The sequence below is a fragment of the Cuculus canorus genome, chromosome 5, assembly GCF_017976375.1.
Source record: "Cuculus canorus isolate bCucCan1 chromosome 5, bCucCan1.pri, whole genome shotgun sequence".
Taxonomy (NCBI): domain Eukaryota; kingdom Metazoa; phylum Chordata; class Aves; order Cuculiformes; family Cuculidae; genus Cuculus; species Cuculus canorus.
Genome location: NC_071405.1, coordinates 49,090,041 through 49,111,318, shown reverse-complemented (window position 1 = coordinate 49,111,318; position 21,278 = coordinate 49,090,041). Strand labels below are relative to the sequence as shown.

At 46.5% G+C, this 21,278-nt stretch overlaps 1 protein-coding gene across 7 annotated transcripts in view; it reads left to right on the top strand.

Moving 5' to 3' along the window:
* Positions 1 to 21,278, top strand: part of ALX4 (ALX homeobox 4) — a 44,898-nt gene that overhangs the window by 8,357 nt on the left and 15,263 nt on the right. For all 7 annotated transcript variants that reach the window (XM_009569981.2, XM_054068911.1, XM_054068910.1 and 4 more), the window contains one exon: positions 20,737 to 21,047. In XM_009569981.2, coding sequence (XP_009568276.2) covers positions 20,737 to 21,047 — 311 coding nt within the window. The remainder of the gene's footprint in view (positions 1 to 20,736; positions 21,048 to 21,278) is intronic.

The window sequence follows — 21,278 nt, the reverse complement described above, 5'->3', positions numbered from 1 at the left end:
ATGAGAAGAAGCTAGGGAAGAAGAGGAGATATCTTTGGGGGGTGATGAGTAGTGGCAAACTCACCATTATGGAAGCTGGTCTGCAACTCATTTTATGGACTATATAAGTATGAATTCACCAGCATGAAATTCTTTATCTCTCTGTTGAGAATAGCTGTGATTCAACATTTAGTAGCTGCTATCTTCAGGTCTTAGCAGGATTTAGCCATGACACACTGGTATATCATGAGCTGTGGTCTGTCCTGAACTGATTGAACACCATTACACCACCTAACTCAGCAGTTAAACGTCAATTTAAATCTGATAATTTTTTTTTTTTTTGGTCAAGATTCTATTTTAAGGTTTTATCCTGCTCCTGTTAATCTGCTTGCTGGAAGCAGATGGTCGAATCAGTATTATTTCTAAATATATTCTTTATTAGCAAGAACTGTGCTTATTAGCTGAGACGTGTTTTTTTAGCTGAGATGTGTTTTTTTAGCTGATGATGGATCCTGAAAAGTACGCTGATTTAGTCACTCATAGTCATGCTGTATGCGGAGGCTGGGTGAAGTCTGCCTTTATTCAGAAAAAGCCTGAAAACAGGATAAAACCAAAGAGGGAGAGTTAACAGAAAGTCAAGGCCCATCACAGAAGTGTTATCAACAGGAAATATGGAACCTGAGGAAGAGAGAACAAACATTTGCATAGGCTTCTGTCTTGGGGGAATAGAAGAAACTTGCAGTGTCTCAAAATAACTCCTATCTGATTGCTACTGTGTTTAGGGAGATAGTGCTTTGTGTGCAAACACTCCTGCTCAAAACTAATACCTTGGGTCTCATCAGTTCCTCCCTGTAGTAGAAACTGCCTCCTCAGGACCTGGGATATTGGTTGACTGCTTCAGCTGGAGCAGTAACACCGGTGTCAGGGCAGGATGCAGTTTCTGAAGAGGGAAACGGGGAACTGCATTAATTGTTTTTGGTGCAAGTGGGATGAGACGATAAAAGTTCCTGTAGACATCTAACCTGTTCAGGAGCAGTGGAAAGTGAAAGGAATTCACGCTAGAATAAAATCAAAACATGACAAAGTTGTAAGCCATGCAGGGAGCGAGGGAAGTATTGGGAATTTTTCCAGAAAGGGCCAAAACCAATCAGAGAATGACTCTGTGCTGGGACAGGCTGTTGGGTCTGCCAGACAGGGCTTTGGCTCACCCGTAGGACGGGCCATTTCCAGTGGTGCCACTCAGGAGAAGATCCCATGGGTGGCTGATGTGTGTCTGTTCCCACCACATGGTTGGCTGGAAAGAGGAGCCAGACAGGGGCAGACCTGCAGCACTTGTTCACAGAGAAGAGTCTGAGGTCAAATACTGGGCAGGAGTATGTTCCATAGCCTGGACTGCAGTGCTGCTCTCTGGTTCGGGAGGCTGCAAGGCCTTCTGGAGCACTGTGTGGTTCTTTTCCAGCCTTCCCTGCTATGGTGCATGCCTAGACCTCATCCTGGAGTGGAGTCAGGAGCACAGCTGTGGCAAAGACCCATACCTGAGAGCTGAGAAACACTGCGTAATAGACATAACTTGGCTTATCAAGATTTGGTCTGAACCTTTGTAAGTAGATTGGAGCCAGATATCAGCCTGAGCTAGACAGGACACAGCCAAGTGCTAGAAGGCAAAAGGAAGAAGAGACCCACCTAAATTGGCAGAGGACCTGAAGACATTTTGTGTTCCTCACATCTCCAGATGCCAGTCAGGACTTCCAAGATAAATAGCCGATGGACCAATTGCTAGACACTTAGGCAGATTTTGCAGGAGGCCAGAAACATTCTATGAAGCTGTGGGATTTATGGCAGAGCTTAAATACTGCATTTCAGGCCCCGAACAAAAGTTGGAAATCTCCTACTGGAACAGAAGGGGCCTGATTGCTTTATACAAGTATAAGGTTCTGTGCTAGAGAGAGGAGTATTTCCACCCAGTTCATAATACTTCAAGCTGTTAGAAAGAGGAACTTATGCAGGATAAAAAGCAACTGGGGATTGGCTACATCAAACATGAGTGCTGTGGCTCAATTGAGTGCAGCTCTGATGGCGAGGGGGAGTATCCACAGAGAGGTTTGTTGTATATACATGGCTAGTCAAGACAGAGCTTCATAAAAAACTATTGAAAAGCCCAAATTAAAATCAGGAAACAGAGAGACCTGAACCTGCACATGTAAATCTGGGTAATATTAGTTTTAAGTTAGAACTGAGGATGTAGCAAAGCTTTGTGGTGCCCAGGGCTGGATATTAAGTTGGTCTTCAGAGAACCCATCTCTTCACTTGTAACCTTTGATTACTTTGCTTTTTGGAAGGTACTTTTGTGGCTGGTTGTACTGGAAATCTCTTTTTCCATGGCCTTGGTGGCAAAGAATTGAATTCTTGATTGAACAACCTATTTGCCTTCATCTGGCAGCAGTCCACTTCAGAAGGAGGGCTACAGGGGAAGCCAAGCAGCAAGAGAGGGGTTATCACATATGTAATTTATAAGCATCACAGATGCTTGTTCAAGTACTGCCGTTGTCAATTTAAACTAGACAGAGAGGGAGATGATGGGATAGTCCAAAATGGAGCCACCCCATGAGCACGAAGGGAGGCAGGGACTGGGGAAAGTGTTCTTACTGGGGAGAAATGCCTGTGGGAAACTGGATCACCTTGATCCAGGAAAATACTCAGCATAGCCAAAGTGGGAGACAAACACTCAGCACCTACATCACTGTTGTTGGTACCTGGTTGGTGTGCACTAGGGCTTTTGACCTGCAATGTTTTCATTTAGAGACGTGACTCATGTGAAAGAAAGAGGTTTGGGCAATCTGTTTGCTGCACCTGCTTCTGTGGGCAGGCCCCTGAGCTGTCTCTTTGAGCTTGGAGGCAGCTCTTGGACCTCATCTGTTGTCCTGATCAGAAAAAAAGGCCAGCAAGAGCTTTTCTGGGTAATCATAGAATCATAGAATCACCAGGTTGGAAAAGACTCACTGGATCATCGAGTCCAACCATTCCTAACACTCCCTAAATCATGCCCCTAAGCACTTCATCAACCCGTTCCTTAAACACCTCCAGGAAGGTGACTCGACCACCTCCCTGGGCAGTCTGTTCCAGTGCCCAATGACTCTTTCCATGAAAAATTTTTTTCTGATATCCAGCCTGAACCTCCCCTGGTGGAGCTTGAGGCCGTTCCCCCCTTGTCCTGTCCCCTGTCACTTGGGAGAAGAGGCCAGCTCCCTCCTCTCCACAACCTCCTTTCAGGTAGTTGTAGAGAGTAATAAGGCCTTCCCTCAGCCTCCTCCTCTCCAGGCTAAACAACCCCACCTCTCTCAGCCGCTCCTCGTAAGACTTGTTCTCCAGCCCCCTCACCAGCTTCATTGCTCTTCTCTGGACACACTCCAGAGCCTCAACATCCTTCTTGTGGTGAGGGGTCCAGAACTGAACACAGTATTCAAGGTGCGGTCTCACCAGTGCCGAGTACAGAGGGAGAATAATGTCCCTGGACCTGCTGGTTCATCAAAAGGTGCTTGTGCCTTACTATTGATAGATAATATCTGGAATGTGCCTTACTAGATGCATTTTGATTTCAGTTGTGGATATCTGGTAGTGAAAATGCCTTTTGCGTTAGCACAACTCCACAGCAAACCGTAGTGTGGGTCTCCCACCACCTGTGTAAGATAGTCTTCCCTCAAGAAACCAATAGATTAGGCAATGCATGGCCATCCGTCCAATCTCTCTATTATAGCTAAGGATATCCTGGCATATGGTAAACACTTTAACAGGAACTGATAATGTTTTATAAGCAGGCTGTCATGAGCTCAAGGCTACCAATCTGAAATTGAACTCAGAGTGAGGAGACCTGTTGAAAAGAGGTATAACATGCACCCTAGGCAAACATCACAGGTGATGGGGCAGTGCTTCACCGATGCAAGGGAAAGGAGCATGGCACTATCAGCTGCCTGGCCTTGCAGAGCACTGATCCTGCTGCTGGAGGCTCAGCTGTGGTCTTGACAGGATTACAAAATCTCTACTTGCTCCTTGTGAGAAGGGAATGCTACCTCAGTGGCCAGAGGATAGCAGCTGAGAATTTTCAGAGCAGAAGCATTTTTCTTTGAACATAGCTGGGGGTTGCCTGTGAGGTGGGGACAGCACTGACATGAGACCAAAGTCACCAAAGTTTACTTCTGCCAACACTTTGTTCAAATGCCTTTTTGGGGGGCAGAAACCTCCCTCTGCAGGACAGGAGGAAAAGACTGAGACTACATCCTTTTTTCTACTCCTTTATTTCACTGTCTGCAGAAATGAAAACACTTCTGCCTCATCCAGTAAATGTAGGTTTGCAAGAGCAGAGTTCAAGGATCAAAAAATGTAGCTCAAACAGGCTCCTGGTATCAAACCAAGGTGTGATTTAGAAAACAAACAAACAAACAAATAAACAACAAGCTCATTTGGCAACCATATCTGTTTTGGAGTATAGAATTCTTTCAAAGTTGCAGGGCAAAAGCTTTCTGGTCATGGTGGGGAAGCGTGGAATTTAAAGATGAAATGTTGTATAGGAGATGAGGAAATAAAACAATGGGTGATGAGTATTCATGAGAGCTCGTTATATCCAAAACACTCAAAAAGGAGGTTCTGAGGTTTCTTTACAATGTCAAAACCATTGGACATCTTGAGGTTGCAAAATCCTTAGTCAAGCCAAAAAAGAACAGTTTTTGAGGAAAATACAGACAGATGATGGAAAATTACTACAGGAAATGGGATGAATTTATTGCATGTGTTGTATTTCAAAAGTGAGTCCCCACAGATGGGAAGAAACCTTACTGAGCAATGTCTCCTGGGGACCTTACTGCTATTCATTGCTGTGGATGTTGTTGGGCCTTTGCCTGAGATGGAATCTGCCAGACAATATTTGTTGGTAGCCATGGCTTTCTTTAGAAAATGACCTGAAGCTTACCCAAAAAGGAACCAAGAGGCTGGAACTGCAACCAGGCTTCTAAGGGATGAATTTTTCACCATATTTGGGGACCTAGATATGGAGACCGTGCAACAAAGCAAAGGCTTTGAGACCAAAGTGTTTCAGCAGGTTTGTCAGATGCTAATAAGTGCGATAGGAGGTGCCCAGTATGCTATAGATGGTGGAGATGGGAAACTTGGTTGGTGCTGGGAGGAGGTATTGAGGCAACTCATGATACTTGGCCTAGATGTCCCCATTTACACTGCTTGGTCTCCTCATGCTGCTCCTCAAGGCCTTGCTATCTCCGTTCTCTATGTTGGCATCTGAGAGACCTTACTATGACTTGCACAGCACCAGAAATCTATGAGTGGGCAACTGAATCACCTCTGAATAGTTTACAAGAGAATAAAAAAAAGGAACAGAATGAATCCAGCTCTTTGTCTACTCTGTTGGTCTTGACTTTCAGAGAAGGAGAAAGGGAAAGAGCAGTTTGACCCTTTTTCTCGTTTTCAGACATTTGTCAGGAAACATGGCACAAGCCTTGCAAGAAGTTCCTAGATTTGAGCCATTCTGTAGCTGGGCCACTTGGAAGTCTGTAGATCTGGCCTGTCTGGACTTTGCAAAAATCAAGTGAAACAACTTGAGTTTTCCTAGAGAAAAGCAAGTGTGAGTATTGCCTCAGGCAACACCTGCATTCTCTGATGTAGGCTGATGTGTAGAAACCAAGCTGATTTCACATCCCATGGAGATGGAGAGATAAGGAGCACAAAGCAGATAAACCATGGTGTGCAGCAGTGACCACATATATGCATAAACATGCAAGAGGCCAGTGGGTCCTGGCCCAGAAGGAGTTATGAGGGGAACTGAGCAGGTCCCAAAAGCTAAGAATATAACTATGGATGTTGAAAGTGACAAAAATTAGTTCTTTACCGGTGAAAAATAAGGAATGGTCTGCTTTAGCCCACATATTTATTAAATCAAAAAACGTTGCTGAGAACTCCTTCTCAGGGAGTCAAAAATAAAGGGAGCAGCAACTGAAAGCCTGCAGTGGTGTCCCAGTAAGAGCAGAGTCAGCCCTAGATGGCTCTGTGAAAATGGACCCATGGGAAAAGATAATATGAGTATGTAAATAGCTAAACTGGTTACTCTGATGCTCTTCCTCCCTGCATGTCTGAGATTAAGTAGGTCCGTGGGTCTGGCTTCTGCTGGCAAGAGACTGACTAAGGGGTGGTATTGCAGGAGTGCCTGGAAGAGGTAAATGGACGAGTTCACTTTTGCTTAGACTGATGCCAGAAGTACTGACCCAGTGTTGTGAACATGGGCAAGCTGATGAAAACAGCAGATGAAGGCACTGGGGACCAATCAAAGCACAGCCCAGCCCAGGCTAAACACACCCGGAGCAGTGGTGAGCCGGGTACCCAGCAGTGTGGTGACGAGAGCAGCCTAGCACCACGTTAAGCACAGCGGTGCTGCTCCTGCCCACTCCTTGCCCTGTCATGTCCTTCAAAAAGCTACGCTGCATTAGGCCACCCCTTCCCCAGGCAGGCAGCTGTGATCCACAGGCATCAGCTCTCCTGGCAGAGCTCTCTCCTGAGGGCAAGACTCATTAAATAAAGAGATGACACACTGACTTCCAGACTGTTCCCAGCTGGTAGTAAATCTATAGAGCTTCTTACTGTAGCATCTGAACATCACAGTCCATCTACTGACAGGAGCTGTAGCACCAAAGTTTTCTTTTCTTTTTATATTAGATCACATTCTTGACAAAGTTACATACACACCCATCCCCCTTCACTCTCAACTGGGAGTTATTCTACAAAGGAGTTACTTACAGGAGAAGGTTATTTAGTCCAATATCTACCCCACTTTGAAGAAACTTGAACTGTATAGCAGTTGTGCTATCCCTGTTTATAAGCCTCAGCTTCATCAGCTGTAGGAGGTGTCAGTAGAGAAGAATGATGTGATTTAAGCCAATTCCAGAACCTGCATCTTTGCTTTGGAAAACAGAGGACATGAAATGCAAATACTCAGAGTCCCTGATTACAGGCAAGGCTCTTGGTACTGGCAGAAACAGTACGAGGTGCTCTCTGACCCCTTCTTTGGGATTGAGACCTTCCATAGTTTCCTCTAACACTAAAACCTTGGCTCTAAACCCCTGGCTTGTTGGAAGCTACAGCCTTGTAACTGTATTCCCCGAAGGAGTTTTGTAGTTTGGAACTCAATTATTTATGTCCAACTGTATATCTTTTCCTGAGACCCTTATGAGCAAGATGAATTGCAGCAGAATTCACACATTCCTGTACAGGCATGTTTTGCCTTTCATGAAGTCTGCAAATTCATGACCCAAATGTACAATGAGATAGTAAATCCCAGAAGACAGTGTGCGGGAGGCCTAGTCTGAGATGAGAAGGAAGGAGAAAGCCACCCAGTGCAGCCCTCTCCTTGTGGACGCTCTGAGCCCAAGAGCTGGGGGTGGCTTGGGAAGCAGAGGTCAGCCAGTGCCTAGTTGCCCCACTAGTGCCAGTAGTCCTCAGACACTAGAAACTGAAGAGTTTCTCTGTTCTTATCAAATTTCATTCTTTCCAGATCCTTGCAGATAGGCTTTCAGACTGGTACTTTCAACATGTGTTGGTTCCAGCCCATGATCTAGGGTCGTGTATTTTTTTCTCCCCTCTAGGCCATCATGCTTGCAGTTGCTCTCTCTATATGCTGTTGAGGCCTCCCATTGCTTCTCACCCTGCTAGAAAAGATAGCTTTTAAATACTGAAGCTCTGGTTGTGGCACAGGCATAGGTGCCACACATAGATGGTGTCCTCTTTATGCCCTTCTGAGCAGAGAACTGTGTCAATACACGGACACCTACATGTAGTTTAGAAACCTCCACAATCAAGGACTCCCCTAGGGGAGTATTTTGGGAGACAGAGAGGCAGAAGGAATGAATGCCCCTCACATTAAGTTTGCAAATTTTCTGTGGGCTGGGTATGATTCGTCCAAGTCTGTCTGGGACTCTAGATTGTTGTCAGAATTATATGAGTAATCTTTGGCCAGTAGACTGTGTGTAAGTGTGTGCCAACTATTGCAAGAAGCAGGCAGCTGAAAGGTGATCTGTACTGGTGAGTGGAAGGAAAGTAAATGGTGGACACATAAGAGTTTTCTGTTCCCTGGCTGGATGAGCATCACTGGCAGAAGTAGGTTCTGGGGCAAATACTCCTTTTCACGAGTTTCTAAAGATGATTTCTGTAAATGTTTGCTAATGCTTATTTGACATTTGCAGTCACTCATATCAGTATGATCCCATCCTGGACTGTTAATTAGAAACAAACACAAAAGTGGGCAGCAGCTCAGCTGATGTGGATACAGTTTTTAATTTACATCAGTTTTTGTGTCCATCACCTTTCACCTAATAATCCAGTTCTGTTGTGAATTAATAGTGCTCCAGAAGCTTCACTGTTTCCAAGATTCATGATTGTTTTGTTCTCTGTTACGAAGTGTGTTACCAGAGTCACTGTTGTTTGTGTCTACTGTTTGAAACTTCCTACCAAAATCCTGCCTCCAGTTGCTTCTAGCTCAATCATAACTTAGTGAATTGGCCTAAAAGTTTTTTTTGCCTCTGACTGTTTCTATAGTACTATTTTTTAAAGCCCATCTGAATCAATTAAGCTGTTTCCAAGAACGTAGCTAAAACTAAACACATTTTTGTTTTATCTATGTCAGAAAAAAATGACATTGCCTTTTTTTTCAGAAGTTCTTGTGCACTGTGCTGTGGAGCAAGAATGTCAGACTCACAGGGAAGGTGGGATACGAAATGAGCTTTGTGCCTTTCTTCTGAAAAAGTGTCCAAGAACAAGCCTTAAGGAGCTGTGGTTCTCACTCATTCAGTAGCAACAGTTTTGATGTGCACACCTAAATACACTGCAGATTTCCCATGTTCTGGGCATATTTCCAGCCAAGTCTGAACTTTCTCTTCTTGCAATGGCCATTTACCCCAGGAGATGGTCCAGACTTTCTTGGACCCGTGCAAAGTAGGGGAGTACATTGTTTGATGTAACTACAGACACAAGAAAATAACATATCTGGGGACGCAGCAGAAGGCTGGGATAAGAAATCGAGATGTGGCAGAATTATCTGAAGACTGGGGAGTGCATCATGGGTTGGACTGAATGGGACCTTGTGGGAGGCAAAGATACAAAGGTGTTGTGTTAATCAGTACATCTGAGAAGCATGCTGAGGCCAACAGGACCTTCATCTGCAGGGTGCAAAAATATTAGACAATGCTAAGTACCTTTAAACAACTCAGGCTTAGGTAACTTATAACAGTTGTTCTGTGGCTTGGTGACTCTCCATCTCTGCCACCTGTACAACATGAGCAGTACTGGTGCTTTGTCTCACTGGGCTCATTGTGGCTTAAGCATCTCTGTGTGATGCCCTGATACAGCTTGGTGAATGATGCTGGAAAACCCGAGGACGTTGCTGAAAAGGGTGGGGATGCCATGCAGTATGTAAGGATTGCCTTCCCACGCTGGAGAATGAGAATAGCATGGAGAACTGTTCACTGTCAGTAGGGATGCAGTAAATATGTCCTGAAGAACCAGGAAAAACCAAATACTTTAGAGAAGATGTAAGAGAAAAGGCATAAAAGCCATTTGCACAGTACACTCACTGTTCATCCTCCTGTGTCTCGTAGAGGTGTTTGGTCCCTGCATCGGGTGTAATCATACTGCCAAGAAGCCAGGGACCACCCTCAGCTTTCAGAGGGGCTGCAGTCCAGTGCTGCACCAGTCTGGGCACCATCTGTACCTGCAACAGCATGAGGGCCAGATGTCCCCTCCAGTCCTGTCTGTCCTCAGAAAAAATTTGGCCTGGTGTGGCTTTATAACAGGATTTGGTACTGCAGGTGACTGTGAGAGATCCACATCTTGGTGTGGTTCTGTCACTGCCAAATGCAGTGGCCAAACTCTGAGAACTTCAGTGGTCAATGTCGAGTGGCTGGAGAGTGCAAGCAGAATGGGCGGATGCTTTGGGAGTGCGGCTCACTGGGCACAGGCAGCCAAGGGGGAGAGGTGAACCAGAAGGAGAGAATAAAGTAAAGGTCAAATTCTTTTGACTCATGCGAACCTACTTCTGTCTTTTTTTCCCCTGGTGACAATTAAACATGTTGCAAGTTGAAGTAGTCTTCAAGTGAAATGAAATCCCCCTTCTCAGGCCTCAGAACACCTAGTGCTTTGAATTACTTGACAAGAACAGTTTACCCTTTAAGCAATTCATGACTCCCCTTTTGCAAATAAGAGCACACTTCTGTGGATGTTTTCTTTGTTTAGTACTACCTAATAGATTTTTTTTTTCTTAATAGCTGTCATTTGCCCTCCATCTTTCTATTCTCAACTCAAAATGACAAACATTATGTTGCTGGCTGTGAATGCTATTCATTGTTCATTTACCAGAGGAGTCTTAGGCATACTCATTCCATTTTCTCTTAGTGCCTCACTATCAATAAACCTTTACCTCACTGCTTCTGTAAATCATTTTCATCCCTTTCCTTTGTGAACCATGGGCTTGGGCTTTTGAACAGATGTCTCATGATTATAATTGGCCAAGTCATGTAGTATCATTTTTACTCCTTGATAAGCCGGCAAAATTTCATTAAGATGAGATTATTGAACTGTAGAAATTTAAATTTTTTTTTATGAAGAAAACATTGCACTTAAACCATGAAACAACTAGGGTTTCACAGTATTTTCTTGAGCACAGCAGCTTGCATCAGCAGTTGGTATAATTCAAAAGACTTCAATTATCCTGGCTCCCATGGGGAATGCGTAGCTTCTCTCTACTGCGGTATGAAGGACATGGAGCTAACCCTCCAGAGGTAAAAGTGGACTCAGCTGGTAGTTAGATTTTGGGGCCAAGGAGAAAGGTCCTTTCCGTCCTCTACATGTCCCCAACAGAAAGAAATGCAAGGTGTGAGAACATAGCACGAACAATTGGTGGTGGACTCCCATTGGACACTGGAGCAATGTTGACCATTCACCACTTTGGTGGTTGTTCTTCATGACAGATGCCAGCACTGGACATAGACACAGCTCCAGGCTGGGGCAAGGGACAACCAGCTGCCACAGGGGCTGGAGGGATCTGTAGAGGCCAAGAGACTACTAAACTTCAGTTTAACTGGAGCTGAAATACGTTCCTCCAGTGCAAGGCAGCAGAGGTTAATCGAGAGACTCCAGGCTTCCCCGTGTCCTGGGAGAGCAGCATCTCCTTGGCAAGAAAACTCCATAGGCTGCAGCACCGTTCCCACCTCCTGACCCCATGGCAGGGAGAATTTTGCAGCGGGTGACCTGAGCAGTGGAGTGAGGAGGTGTAGAGGTTGGAAGAAACAACTCGCCTTTGTCAGGTTTGCTGACAAAATTATTTTGTCTTTGTTCTTGGTTGGCAAGTTCCTGGTTTGGTTGTGCTGCTGCTTTCTTCAGTGATTTTGCTGCTTGCTTTCCCTCTGATACCAGACTGTTGCTCAGCCCCAGTGACTGAATTGGTGGGTCTGGTAGCCAGAAACCTAACTTCTTTCTGGAATACATATAAAAGCCTAATGCTTGTAGGAACATTAGCAATTCCTAGACCCTGGCTCATCTTGAGTTTTGCAGTGTGCATTCAGAATGGAAGTAAGTTTTAGCTGTGTTTCCAAAACCAGGCAGCTTTGGGAAAGGCCGAGTGTTTTTCTTTCCTTGCCTGGGAGTTTCCTTTCTAATCAGTTGTATAAAATTGAAGAACAGCAGAACTATTTAGTTAAAGAACCTGGCCCAAACTTTGGCCCATTTAAACTCAAACCTTTCTGTGGTTCAGTGAGGTTCAGCCAGCTTTGGGTTTTTTCTGTTTTCAGCTTTCTCATGACTCTTGGTTTCCAATTTCCAAACAAAGAATGGTAGCACCTGAATACCCCTGAGACGCACTGCACTTGACTAGCAATGGGGCTGCTGCAGCACCTCATCCAGACTAAGAGTCCCCAGCTCTTCTCTACAAGGGCACCCGAGGGTCCAAATTGAGAAGCAAGAGGAGCAGCACAGGTGCTGTACTCAGAGGATTTGTTGGGGCTTGTCTGGCTGCCTGTCTGAAGTAAGTAACGATTCACTTTAAGGGTAGTCCAGGGACACAAGTATGCTGTAGTGCTTTGCTGGATTAGGGCCACAGGCTGGCTGCTCCATCTAGGCAGAACCCGCTCAGATGCCTCTCTGGCCGATGTCTGCAAGCCTTTTGAAGTTCGTCTGTCACTAATTTGGAATAGGACTCTGTAATGCAGAGGCAGCTGAGCTCTTGCTCAGCTCGTGATAAAATGGCTCTAATCTTCCCGGTACCTCTCTGCTCTGCTGGTTATTTTAGGTTGCAGCTTCAGCCCTGTTAACAGCACACAAAACAGGCAACTGGAAGTCACCTCTGGGAGGCAGCTGAACTTCAGCAATGCGTTGCTGCCTCCGCTGCAATGAGGTTGCTTTTGCAAAGCAGACAGACAGAAGAATGCAGAGAGAGAGACAGACTGATGGACCAACCAACCGACCGATGGTGTAAGCACTGTTCAGGCAGGCACAGACACATAGGATGGGGTGAATCACTCTCCAAGCTGGCAGCAGGGAATCAAACTGTGCCATAGCCAGACATCAGAGCAAGCCTCAACTCCCTTCAGGCAGTTGTGCCTCACCAGCTTTCCCCACCAGCTGGAAGGTATGTTCCTCCACTCTCCTCTAACTAAACGGCTGATGTATATCCTCTGTCATAAGCAACTGCTGGTGGTGCTTCACTTGACACATGGTTCACTTGGAAGGGAACATGCACAGAGACCATGGAAGGCTGCTCCGATGCTTCCATCTAGCCCTGAATGAATGGATGTCCTTCTTGCCCAGTGGCCAGCCATGAACAGAAATAGTAAGGGAAATGACCAGGGCGTGTTGTGGGGAAGAGGAAGGCACTGACTAGTTGTGGGGGAAAGCTCTGGAGGAGATGACAAGTTGCGGTTGAAAGACCCATCTTGTCTTGAAGTGCTTAGACAAGGGATCTTTTCAGATCCTTGCGGTGGCCAAAGGGAATGGGTGAAGTTAAGATGAACACATAAATCTGTATCCAATGGAGAGGCTTATGCTCTTCCTTTCTGAGTGAGAGCCGAGCCCTAAGCCCTGCACATCCTCATCTGTCACTCACATCTGAACAACCTTCAGCGTTTCCACAGGCACTGAATGGCACTGCCTGCCATCAACCCCATCTCTCCAGCACTTACCTTTCCCTGCTGCAGATGCAGGGCCTGACTTTACTAAACCTCAGAGCAAGGAGGGTGTTGAATCCTGGGTACCTGAGACACTATCCTTATCTAACTCTGCTGCACATAACTTGTAAAGAGGGAAGGGGCAACCTTGCCATATCCAGATTTTCTAAAGGAAACACAGCTCTGCGAGAATTGGATGATCCTAAAGTAAGGTAGACAGACAGATAAGGCAGATGCTGCCCCAGATGCTGACTGCCAGTTAGTGATGGTCAGCTCAGAGGGGAGCGGGACAGAAGGCCCCGTCTTGGATCAGTGTATCAGAGTGTGCAAAGCCCCAGGGTGCCGTTAGTGCCTGCCTGTGGAGAATGAAGGTCTTCAGCAAACAGCACAGGGACCTGCCTGTTCTGGCTTTCATTTACCCAAGGCCCTGTGGACCCTTTTGGACTTAACTCCCAAAACTTAGCTACTGGCCTATGTGTAGGTATGAGTATGACTGAGATGATAACATTCAATGCTTTATCCTATATTAGTGATGCTGATTTTTTTTTTGTTATTTGTGTGGGCCCATATTTTGTCTTATTCAGCATTGAGCCAGGTCTTCAGAGCAGTTAGGTGCTCACATCTGTCTCTAAGGCTCTTGAGAAAAGCCAGGATTGTTAGGTGACCATGGCCATGACAAGGCCATGCAGGATTGCTTTGGAAGGAGAAGATTACTTATCAAAAATGTAACCAATTCGGAGCCAAAGGAAATCTGAAAGCCCTATCAAGCCCCCTCCTGGTCCTTGCTTGCCTCGTCCATCTTCCTTGGCAGACAAGCACTAGTGATATACCCGTTCAGAGGTACTAGGTGGCTTTTGGTTCACATGCACTGTGTTTGGTGAAGACACAGTAGGACATAGCAGAAACCCACAATTGTTTCCCATCTGCTTGTGACATGCCAGCAGTGGGAAATGAAAAATAGGAAGGTATTTTAAAATGCAGTAACTGACCCATCTCAACTGCCACGTTTTCATGCAGGACTTTGCATGCAGCCTAGCGTATTGAAAACCTGTAGCTGAAGCTCTATGCCTGGGGCTGCCTGTGTGGGACCTACTGAGGGTCTGGATGCCGCTGAGCTGCACCGAAGTGACTGTCACCTCCTTCCACTGTCACTTAGAAAGCCATCTTGTGGCTGATCCTGGCATGGCAGAGCAGATCTGCAAGGAACTGTGTCATCCTCTGCAGCCACTGAAGACCTTCAGGTGTCAGAGAGAGACAGGTCACTCAGAGAGAGCCAAGATGTCCAGCTCCAGAATATTTGACATAAGCAATAGTCTCCTTTGATGGCCAGTAGTGAGGAAGCAGTGGTACAAAACTGAGCAGTTTCATTTTCTCCCTGTGAAGACGATGTCAGTACAATTTCTTGCTCTTTCTCTTCTCCTGTATCAGGATCTGGGAGCCAGAGAGCTGCAATTGCAATAGGTTGTTAGAAGCATTTTTCAAAATTTGCTAGTCAGCTCTTTCCTGCTGTTCAAACGAACATGCCACATGAAGAAGGATTTGGGGCATAAACTGTGTTTTTTTTGCTCTAGCCACAGATTCTGTACAGAGTTTTCAGGATTTATTTGTTTATATAAAAGCCAGTTTTGCTAGTGTCCTTTAAATACAATGCAAAAGGTGCAAGCAGAGCATCTTGCGTTTATATAGAAGATGCTGAGGTCTCTGCAAGAATCAATGGGGTGTGTGAATTCTGCTAATCAGAAGTTAAGGCAATATGCACCCTCAAAAGCAGTTGTTTGTATGGGGGAAAAAGCCAGTTCAGAAAAAAAAACAAGCAGAAAAACAACTTCCATAAACAAAAAACACATGCAGACACAGACGCACACATATTCCCCATATGTGTGATATGCTTGCTGTGATACAAACTTCTCAACAGCACTAGAGTTAATTATTAAAAAACTGTTGATGTTTATTAAAGCTATATCTCCTCAAACCCACACAATGGTTTACTTCAGGAGAACATAACCTGCCAGGCACAAAAGGGTGTAAGCACAGGGCTGAAGTGGTACTGACTACCAAGGAAGCATCTCCATGGCACACAGAGTGGAGACACAGCTAGTGACTTAAGTTATATGCTGACTGCAGGGCCACAGGTAGCCTGTGGACCCACTGGTGCCATATGGCACCTTTGGCACTATTCCCAGATTGCCTTTCAGGAACAGAATCTTTTTGAGATGCTTTTGCTTCAGGCCTTGGTGTTACTTCTGCTGTATCTTCTCCTCAGGAAAAGAAGTCTCTTCTTGAGGAGAGAGGCCTTAGGTGCAGTCAGGAGAAGTGCAATAGAAAGAAACACCTCTGTTCCCTTTTATTCCTTCTACAGGAAGACTTTTCTGTAGGGATTAGCTTTAACTGTAATCACCTCCCTCAACCTGTTGGTTACACTTCTATTGATGCATGCTGGACGTGGTTAGCTTTCTGGGCTGAAAACACACATTGCCAGCTCATGTTGAGCTTCTCATCCACCAACACTCCAAAGTTCTTCTCTTCAGGGTTACTCGCAATGGATTCTCCACCCAGCCTGTATTTTTGGTTTGGATTGCCCTGACTCAGATGCAGGACCACGTATCTGGCCTTGTTGAACTTCATAAGGTTCGCACAGGCCCACCTCTCAAGCCCGTCCAGGTCCCTCTGGATGGCATTCCTTCCCTCCAGTGTGTGTTATCACAGATGTACCTATAAAAGCTTTTCTTGTTGTTCTCGGTGTCCTTAGACAGATTTAATTCTGTCAGGGCTTTAGCTTTCCTAACCTGATTCCTGGCTGCTCGGACAAGTTCTTCGTATTCCTCCCAGGCTACCTGCCCTTGCTTCCACCCTCTGCAGGCTTCCTTTTTGTGTTTAAGTTTGTCCAGGAGTTTGTTGTTCATCCATGCAGGTCTCTTGGCATTTTTGCCTGATTTCCTCTTCATTGGGATGCGTCACTGCTGAGCTTGGAGGAGGTGGTCCTTGAATATTAACCAGCACTCTTGGGCCCCACTCACAAGGACTGGATAAGGTTACCACGGCCATCCAAGTCCTGGAAGTGTGCTGACTGGGCTGGTGGTGCAAATCTTCGTTGGTAAAAGCGTAGAATACACTGCCCAAACCCTGTCTAGGCAAGATCTTAGCACTGGTGTTTAAGCAAGAGTTAAGAGAATTGCTTTAAGAGCCAGGACTGGATTTAAAACGCCTTCTTAAATATCTGCACTAGACGGTTTGGGTTGTTTGTTCTTGCTTTGCTGTTTTTTGGGTTTTTTTTTAAAAAAAGAGCATCACTGCTATGGAAAATAAAGCCAAACCATGACTGTGTAAGCAGAGACAGGCACCATGAAGCGGCCAGTGTAGGATGCCATAGGCATCTGGTCATGGGCAGGGGCGAAAACCCCTGCGCCTGAGCTGGAAGTCAGAAGGCCTCTGCATCATATAGTGGGGGAGCAGAGAGGCCACCTGGTGCAGCTACAGGCTGCCTGTGCCACATACTTGGATGTGGGTCAGCCGCTGGTGGGCATGTTGGTAGGCGTCCAGGTGTCCCAGGCTATGACCAGAGCTCCTCAGAGCTGGGATAGCATGGGGTTCTAAGACTGTATTAGCCTGGATGAGATGCTGCCAGAACAGTACATTAGCAATACCATGATCCTGCAGACTTCTGTGCATGAAGCCAGGGGAAAACAATGTTGTGCTGGCTGTGTTCCTGGGTTTTGCTGGCCAGGTAGCTGTCTCACACTCTCGTGGGGGTTACAATCTCAGGCTTTGTGGCTTGTCTTGCTTATGCTGTGCAAAGTATCCCTATCATTTCAAGTTGGGCCCAAAGCTGTGTATTTGAAATGTCCCTCTCTCCGTTGCCACCTAGATGCACCAAGCTATCTTTGCTCTAAATGAAATTTCATGGATAAGACTGTACATAGCAAATATTTTACTTCATTACCCTTTCCAAACAGCGCAGTTTAGGAACAAAATAGATATAAGTTTTGAATTTAAATATTTTGATGTCCTGGTTAAAATGGCCATTTCCTCCAGGAGGGCAACAGCAGAGCAGTGTGGTGCCTGGCTGTCTTGGGGACTCACTGCATGGCCATGTCTGCAGTACAGCCTTTCTCTCACACCCCTTTCCTCTTCCATGGAGTTCACAGGACATACATGGTGAGATTGGAAAGACATATTCCATGCTGGTGAACAGGGGAAGCAGGCAGGTCTCCTGCTCAAAAATCAGCAGTGTGACACTTGGGGCCCACGTGTTCCACTGTCCTGGGCTGTCCCCGCCTGTTGGCAACTGACGTAGGGTCATTCAAGAAAGCTCTTGGAAGTGTCAACAGTCTTACAGGCAGCCAAGGCACTGGGAGAGTGGGGTATAAGCATGGGAAGCCAGAAAAAATATACTCCTTCTAATGCTATGAGGGCAAGGATGGAGTCATAAGCACTGAAGGAGACACCAAGCAGTCCTATCAGGCCTGTAAGTGTGCAATAATGCTCACATCACCTCTTTGTCATGGAGACCTCCAAAATACGTAGCTCAAGGTCTCTCTAGATTTGATTAGAAACAGATATCCCAAACTTTGCACTGAAACTTTGAGGCCATCTCCAGTTACAGGAAGTCTGGGCATATCCATATGCAGATGTACGCGATTTGTTTCACTTCAGTAGTTAGCATGTCTGGTTGAGGTCAGGGAGACTGTTCCTAGGGAATCAGAGTTATTTCTTGCGATGTTGAGCCAAGGGCATGCCATTCCATCCCTACAGACTGTCCATGCTCCGTGCCTCATGCTCCTCATCCTACCGTTGCTGCCCCTCCAGCAGAGACAGCTTATCACTGACAGTGCCTGCAGGGGCAGGAGGTAGAGAAACCTGTGTGTGCTGCAGCACAGGAGCATGACAGCAGCATGGCTGAGCCAGCAAGGAGGGCTCTGGGCTGGCAGCAGGCAGGCATGGGGCTGCCTGTGCAGCCAGGATGGTCGCTTGCTCCTCAGGGCTGATGGCTTGCAGTAGACATAACTATTGTTGCTAAAGGCCCGGGGCCCAGCTCCCAGCTGCAGTTTGAGCTAAACAGTCAATTAAATTAGATCAGACACAGAGCTTTTCTGTGTGTGTGAGCGTTTGTGCAGACCTTTCCCCAGCAATCTGAGCTGCTTGAGCAGATAAGAAATGGTAGAGCACTTCCCAAGGAAAGGCATCAGGTCTTGTGTTTGTTGCTGCTGGAGTCATGGGGCACCTGGGAGATAGGGAGACAGCAAGCACAAAGGCACAGGGGAAAATGTACTAAGGTTCCTGACATCCTAAATAACAAAAGAAAGGAGGAAAAAAATCCTGAAATACTTTATTTATTACCCAGTCTCTGCTGATTCTCATAAGTGGTAGTCCATGGCTGCAGACTTTCTGGAATGGAACTGTTTTATTATCATTAGTTTTGAAAATAACTATCGTGGCCATAGCACACAATTTATCCAGGTTGTGCATGAGGGCACTGTCCCAGACCATTTTGGATGGGACTGTCCACCTGTATCCCCCAGGAGAGCCAGAGGAGCTCAGCTGCTTGGAGAGTGCAGGTGCAAAGAGGAGGCAGTGTGGCAGTCACAGGCCGGGGTGCCAGTCCTGATGTCCAGGGAGCATAAATCTTGGCAAAAATCTTCCTCAGTTTCAAATCACGGACAGCTGAGATAGACAATATCAGATTTTGCTGAACTTTACAATGAGCTCCTCAAAAGCCTGAGGGAACAGTACTAGAGAAAGCAATAAATCTGAAAAGACAGTAGTGGTAGTGGCAGATAGGTCCTGAATCTCCGGTGCATCCCAGGTATGCCATCCACTCCTCTGTACTAACTGGGCAATTTTTTTTTCCTCAAGTCCCTTTCATAGCTCATCCTCCCAAGCTTAAACCTGGATCTTTCTTGCTCTTGTACTCAAGGGTGTCAGCTACATTTCATCCTCCTGTTTTCAGCCCAGTCACTTCAATGCAGTCTTTCAGCTGCAAGAGTGAGAAAAGGGTGAGAATACGTACACCTTCTCACAAGCTCACACATGGGCTTCTGGCTGTGAAGCCATGACAGAGACAGTCACGTGAGGTCTAAGCTGTAAATATAATGTGAATTAGGTGGAACGATGTTGTAACAGGGAACAAAAAATAAGAATTTCCAAAGACATGGGCTTGGATGCCTGAGCTGGCATGACCCTGGATATGACACTGCTAGGGGAAAGCTCCTAGAGGAGACATCACTAGATGGTGGAGCTGTTCACTAGAAAGGCTGATCCTGCAGTAAGAACATTTAAAAATAAGTTAATGTGAAATTAGAGAAGGATTAGACAGTTAGCATGATCTTGGCTTGGCAAGGAGAGCGTGGATATGATGTACCACTGCACTCTTTCTTTCCTAGACCTTTAGGAGCTGAGCATAGTGCCAGGGATATACCACTGTCACTGGAGGCAGGAGGTAGGCAGAAGAGGATGCTCTATCACAGCACTTTTGCCTGTGTCTGAAGCTCAAATCTTTGCCTGTTACAGAAGATCAAAGGTGGCTTTACTCGTAGTTGCTAAGCTCACTGCAGTGGTTGAAACATCCACCTTCTGCTTTGTCATATTGCTTCTGTATGTCATGGCCCATTAATTATTAATTGCTCAGGGCAGTCAGGCAGGAACACTCTCCCTTGCTGCTTTCTAAATCCTCTCATTTCTTTCTGTCCTGCATGAAGGCTGGGGTGTTTCCATAAGTGTCTCATACCAGACTTTTCTGTGGCACTAAGTGCTGTTTATCACCTCTTTGGGGAAAGCAGTGAAACGGCTCATAGAAAGCTGTGGGGATGTCTATGTGGTGTCAGTTAGGAACACCTCTGATGACACACCACTGCAGCCTGGGCATGCATGAGCAGGGAACAAATCCCATCGAGTGTCGCTCTTTGCTGGTGTGAGCCCCTGGTTTTCTACCTTGTGTTATTCAGTAGGGGAACATGGATGGGCTGGTGATTGCAGACCATTTTCTGAAGCCTAGGTTTTGGTCCCTCTGTCCTCAGAGACCTCCCTTGTGCCCAGGGCCAAGGAATATGGTGCTCTGTGGAGTTCAATTCCACTATGGACAGTGGGCGAGTGAAGAAGTTCTTATCGGGGTGTGTGTGTGTGAGCATGCTGGGCTTGTCCTTCTGCCTGGCTCCCAGAGGTGTATTAGGAGGAGCTGGCAGAGCTCCAGTCTCCCCTTCCCAGGCTGTGCTGGCATCTGTGGGCTGTGATCAGCACCCCCTGCATAACAGTCTCTCTTAGATACAGCCTAGCCAGGTGCCTGGGCCATCTCCAAGCTGAGCTCCACACCCTCCAAGGCTGATGCCAGCAGCTCTACTGCACTCAGGGCAGCCCTTTGCCTCCCTCCTCTGCCTCTGCCCAGGGTGCTGTCAGCCTCTCTGCCTGCGTTGGGGACTGCTGTCCAGCTGCCATGGTTGGCTTTAATTGAGTGGACCGATTAAGTGGTCAAAAGATTTATACTTCTTTTCTTCTCTCTTTCCCCTCCTTCCCACTCTGCTCAAACCTGTCCTCCTTTTCCACTCTCCCATCCAAATAGGTAAGGAGAGCAGTCTGGGAGAGGCCGATTTGCAGGCAAGCTCTGACACTTCAGGAATGGACAGCAGCTACCTCAGCGTGAAGGAGGCAGGGGTGAAAGTGCCCCAGGACAGAGCCAGCACCGACCTCCCCAGCCCCATGGACAAGGCCGACTCAGAAAGCAACAAGGGCAAAAAGCGGAGGAACCGCACGACCTTCACTAGCTACCAGCTAGAGGAGCTGGAGAAGGTCTTCCAGAAGACCCACTACCCAGATGTCTATGCCAGGGAGCAGCTAGCCATGAGGACAGACCTCACTGAGGCTCGTGTACAGGTAACAGGGGATGGCCTGGGACCGGACAAGGGGTGGGAGAGCTACAAACAAGCCCCTGCTCTGTGGGGAATGAAACCGTGAGCCCTGCAACTTTGTTATCCCTTGCTGTGCCTGAGGTCCCCTGCAGCCCCTACCCAGTGCCAGTGAGTGGCACAAGCTGGCACACCTCTCTAGCAGGGACAGGACCGGGAAGCACGTCCATGTCTGACAGTAGTGTCAGCATCTTTATTT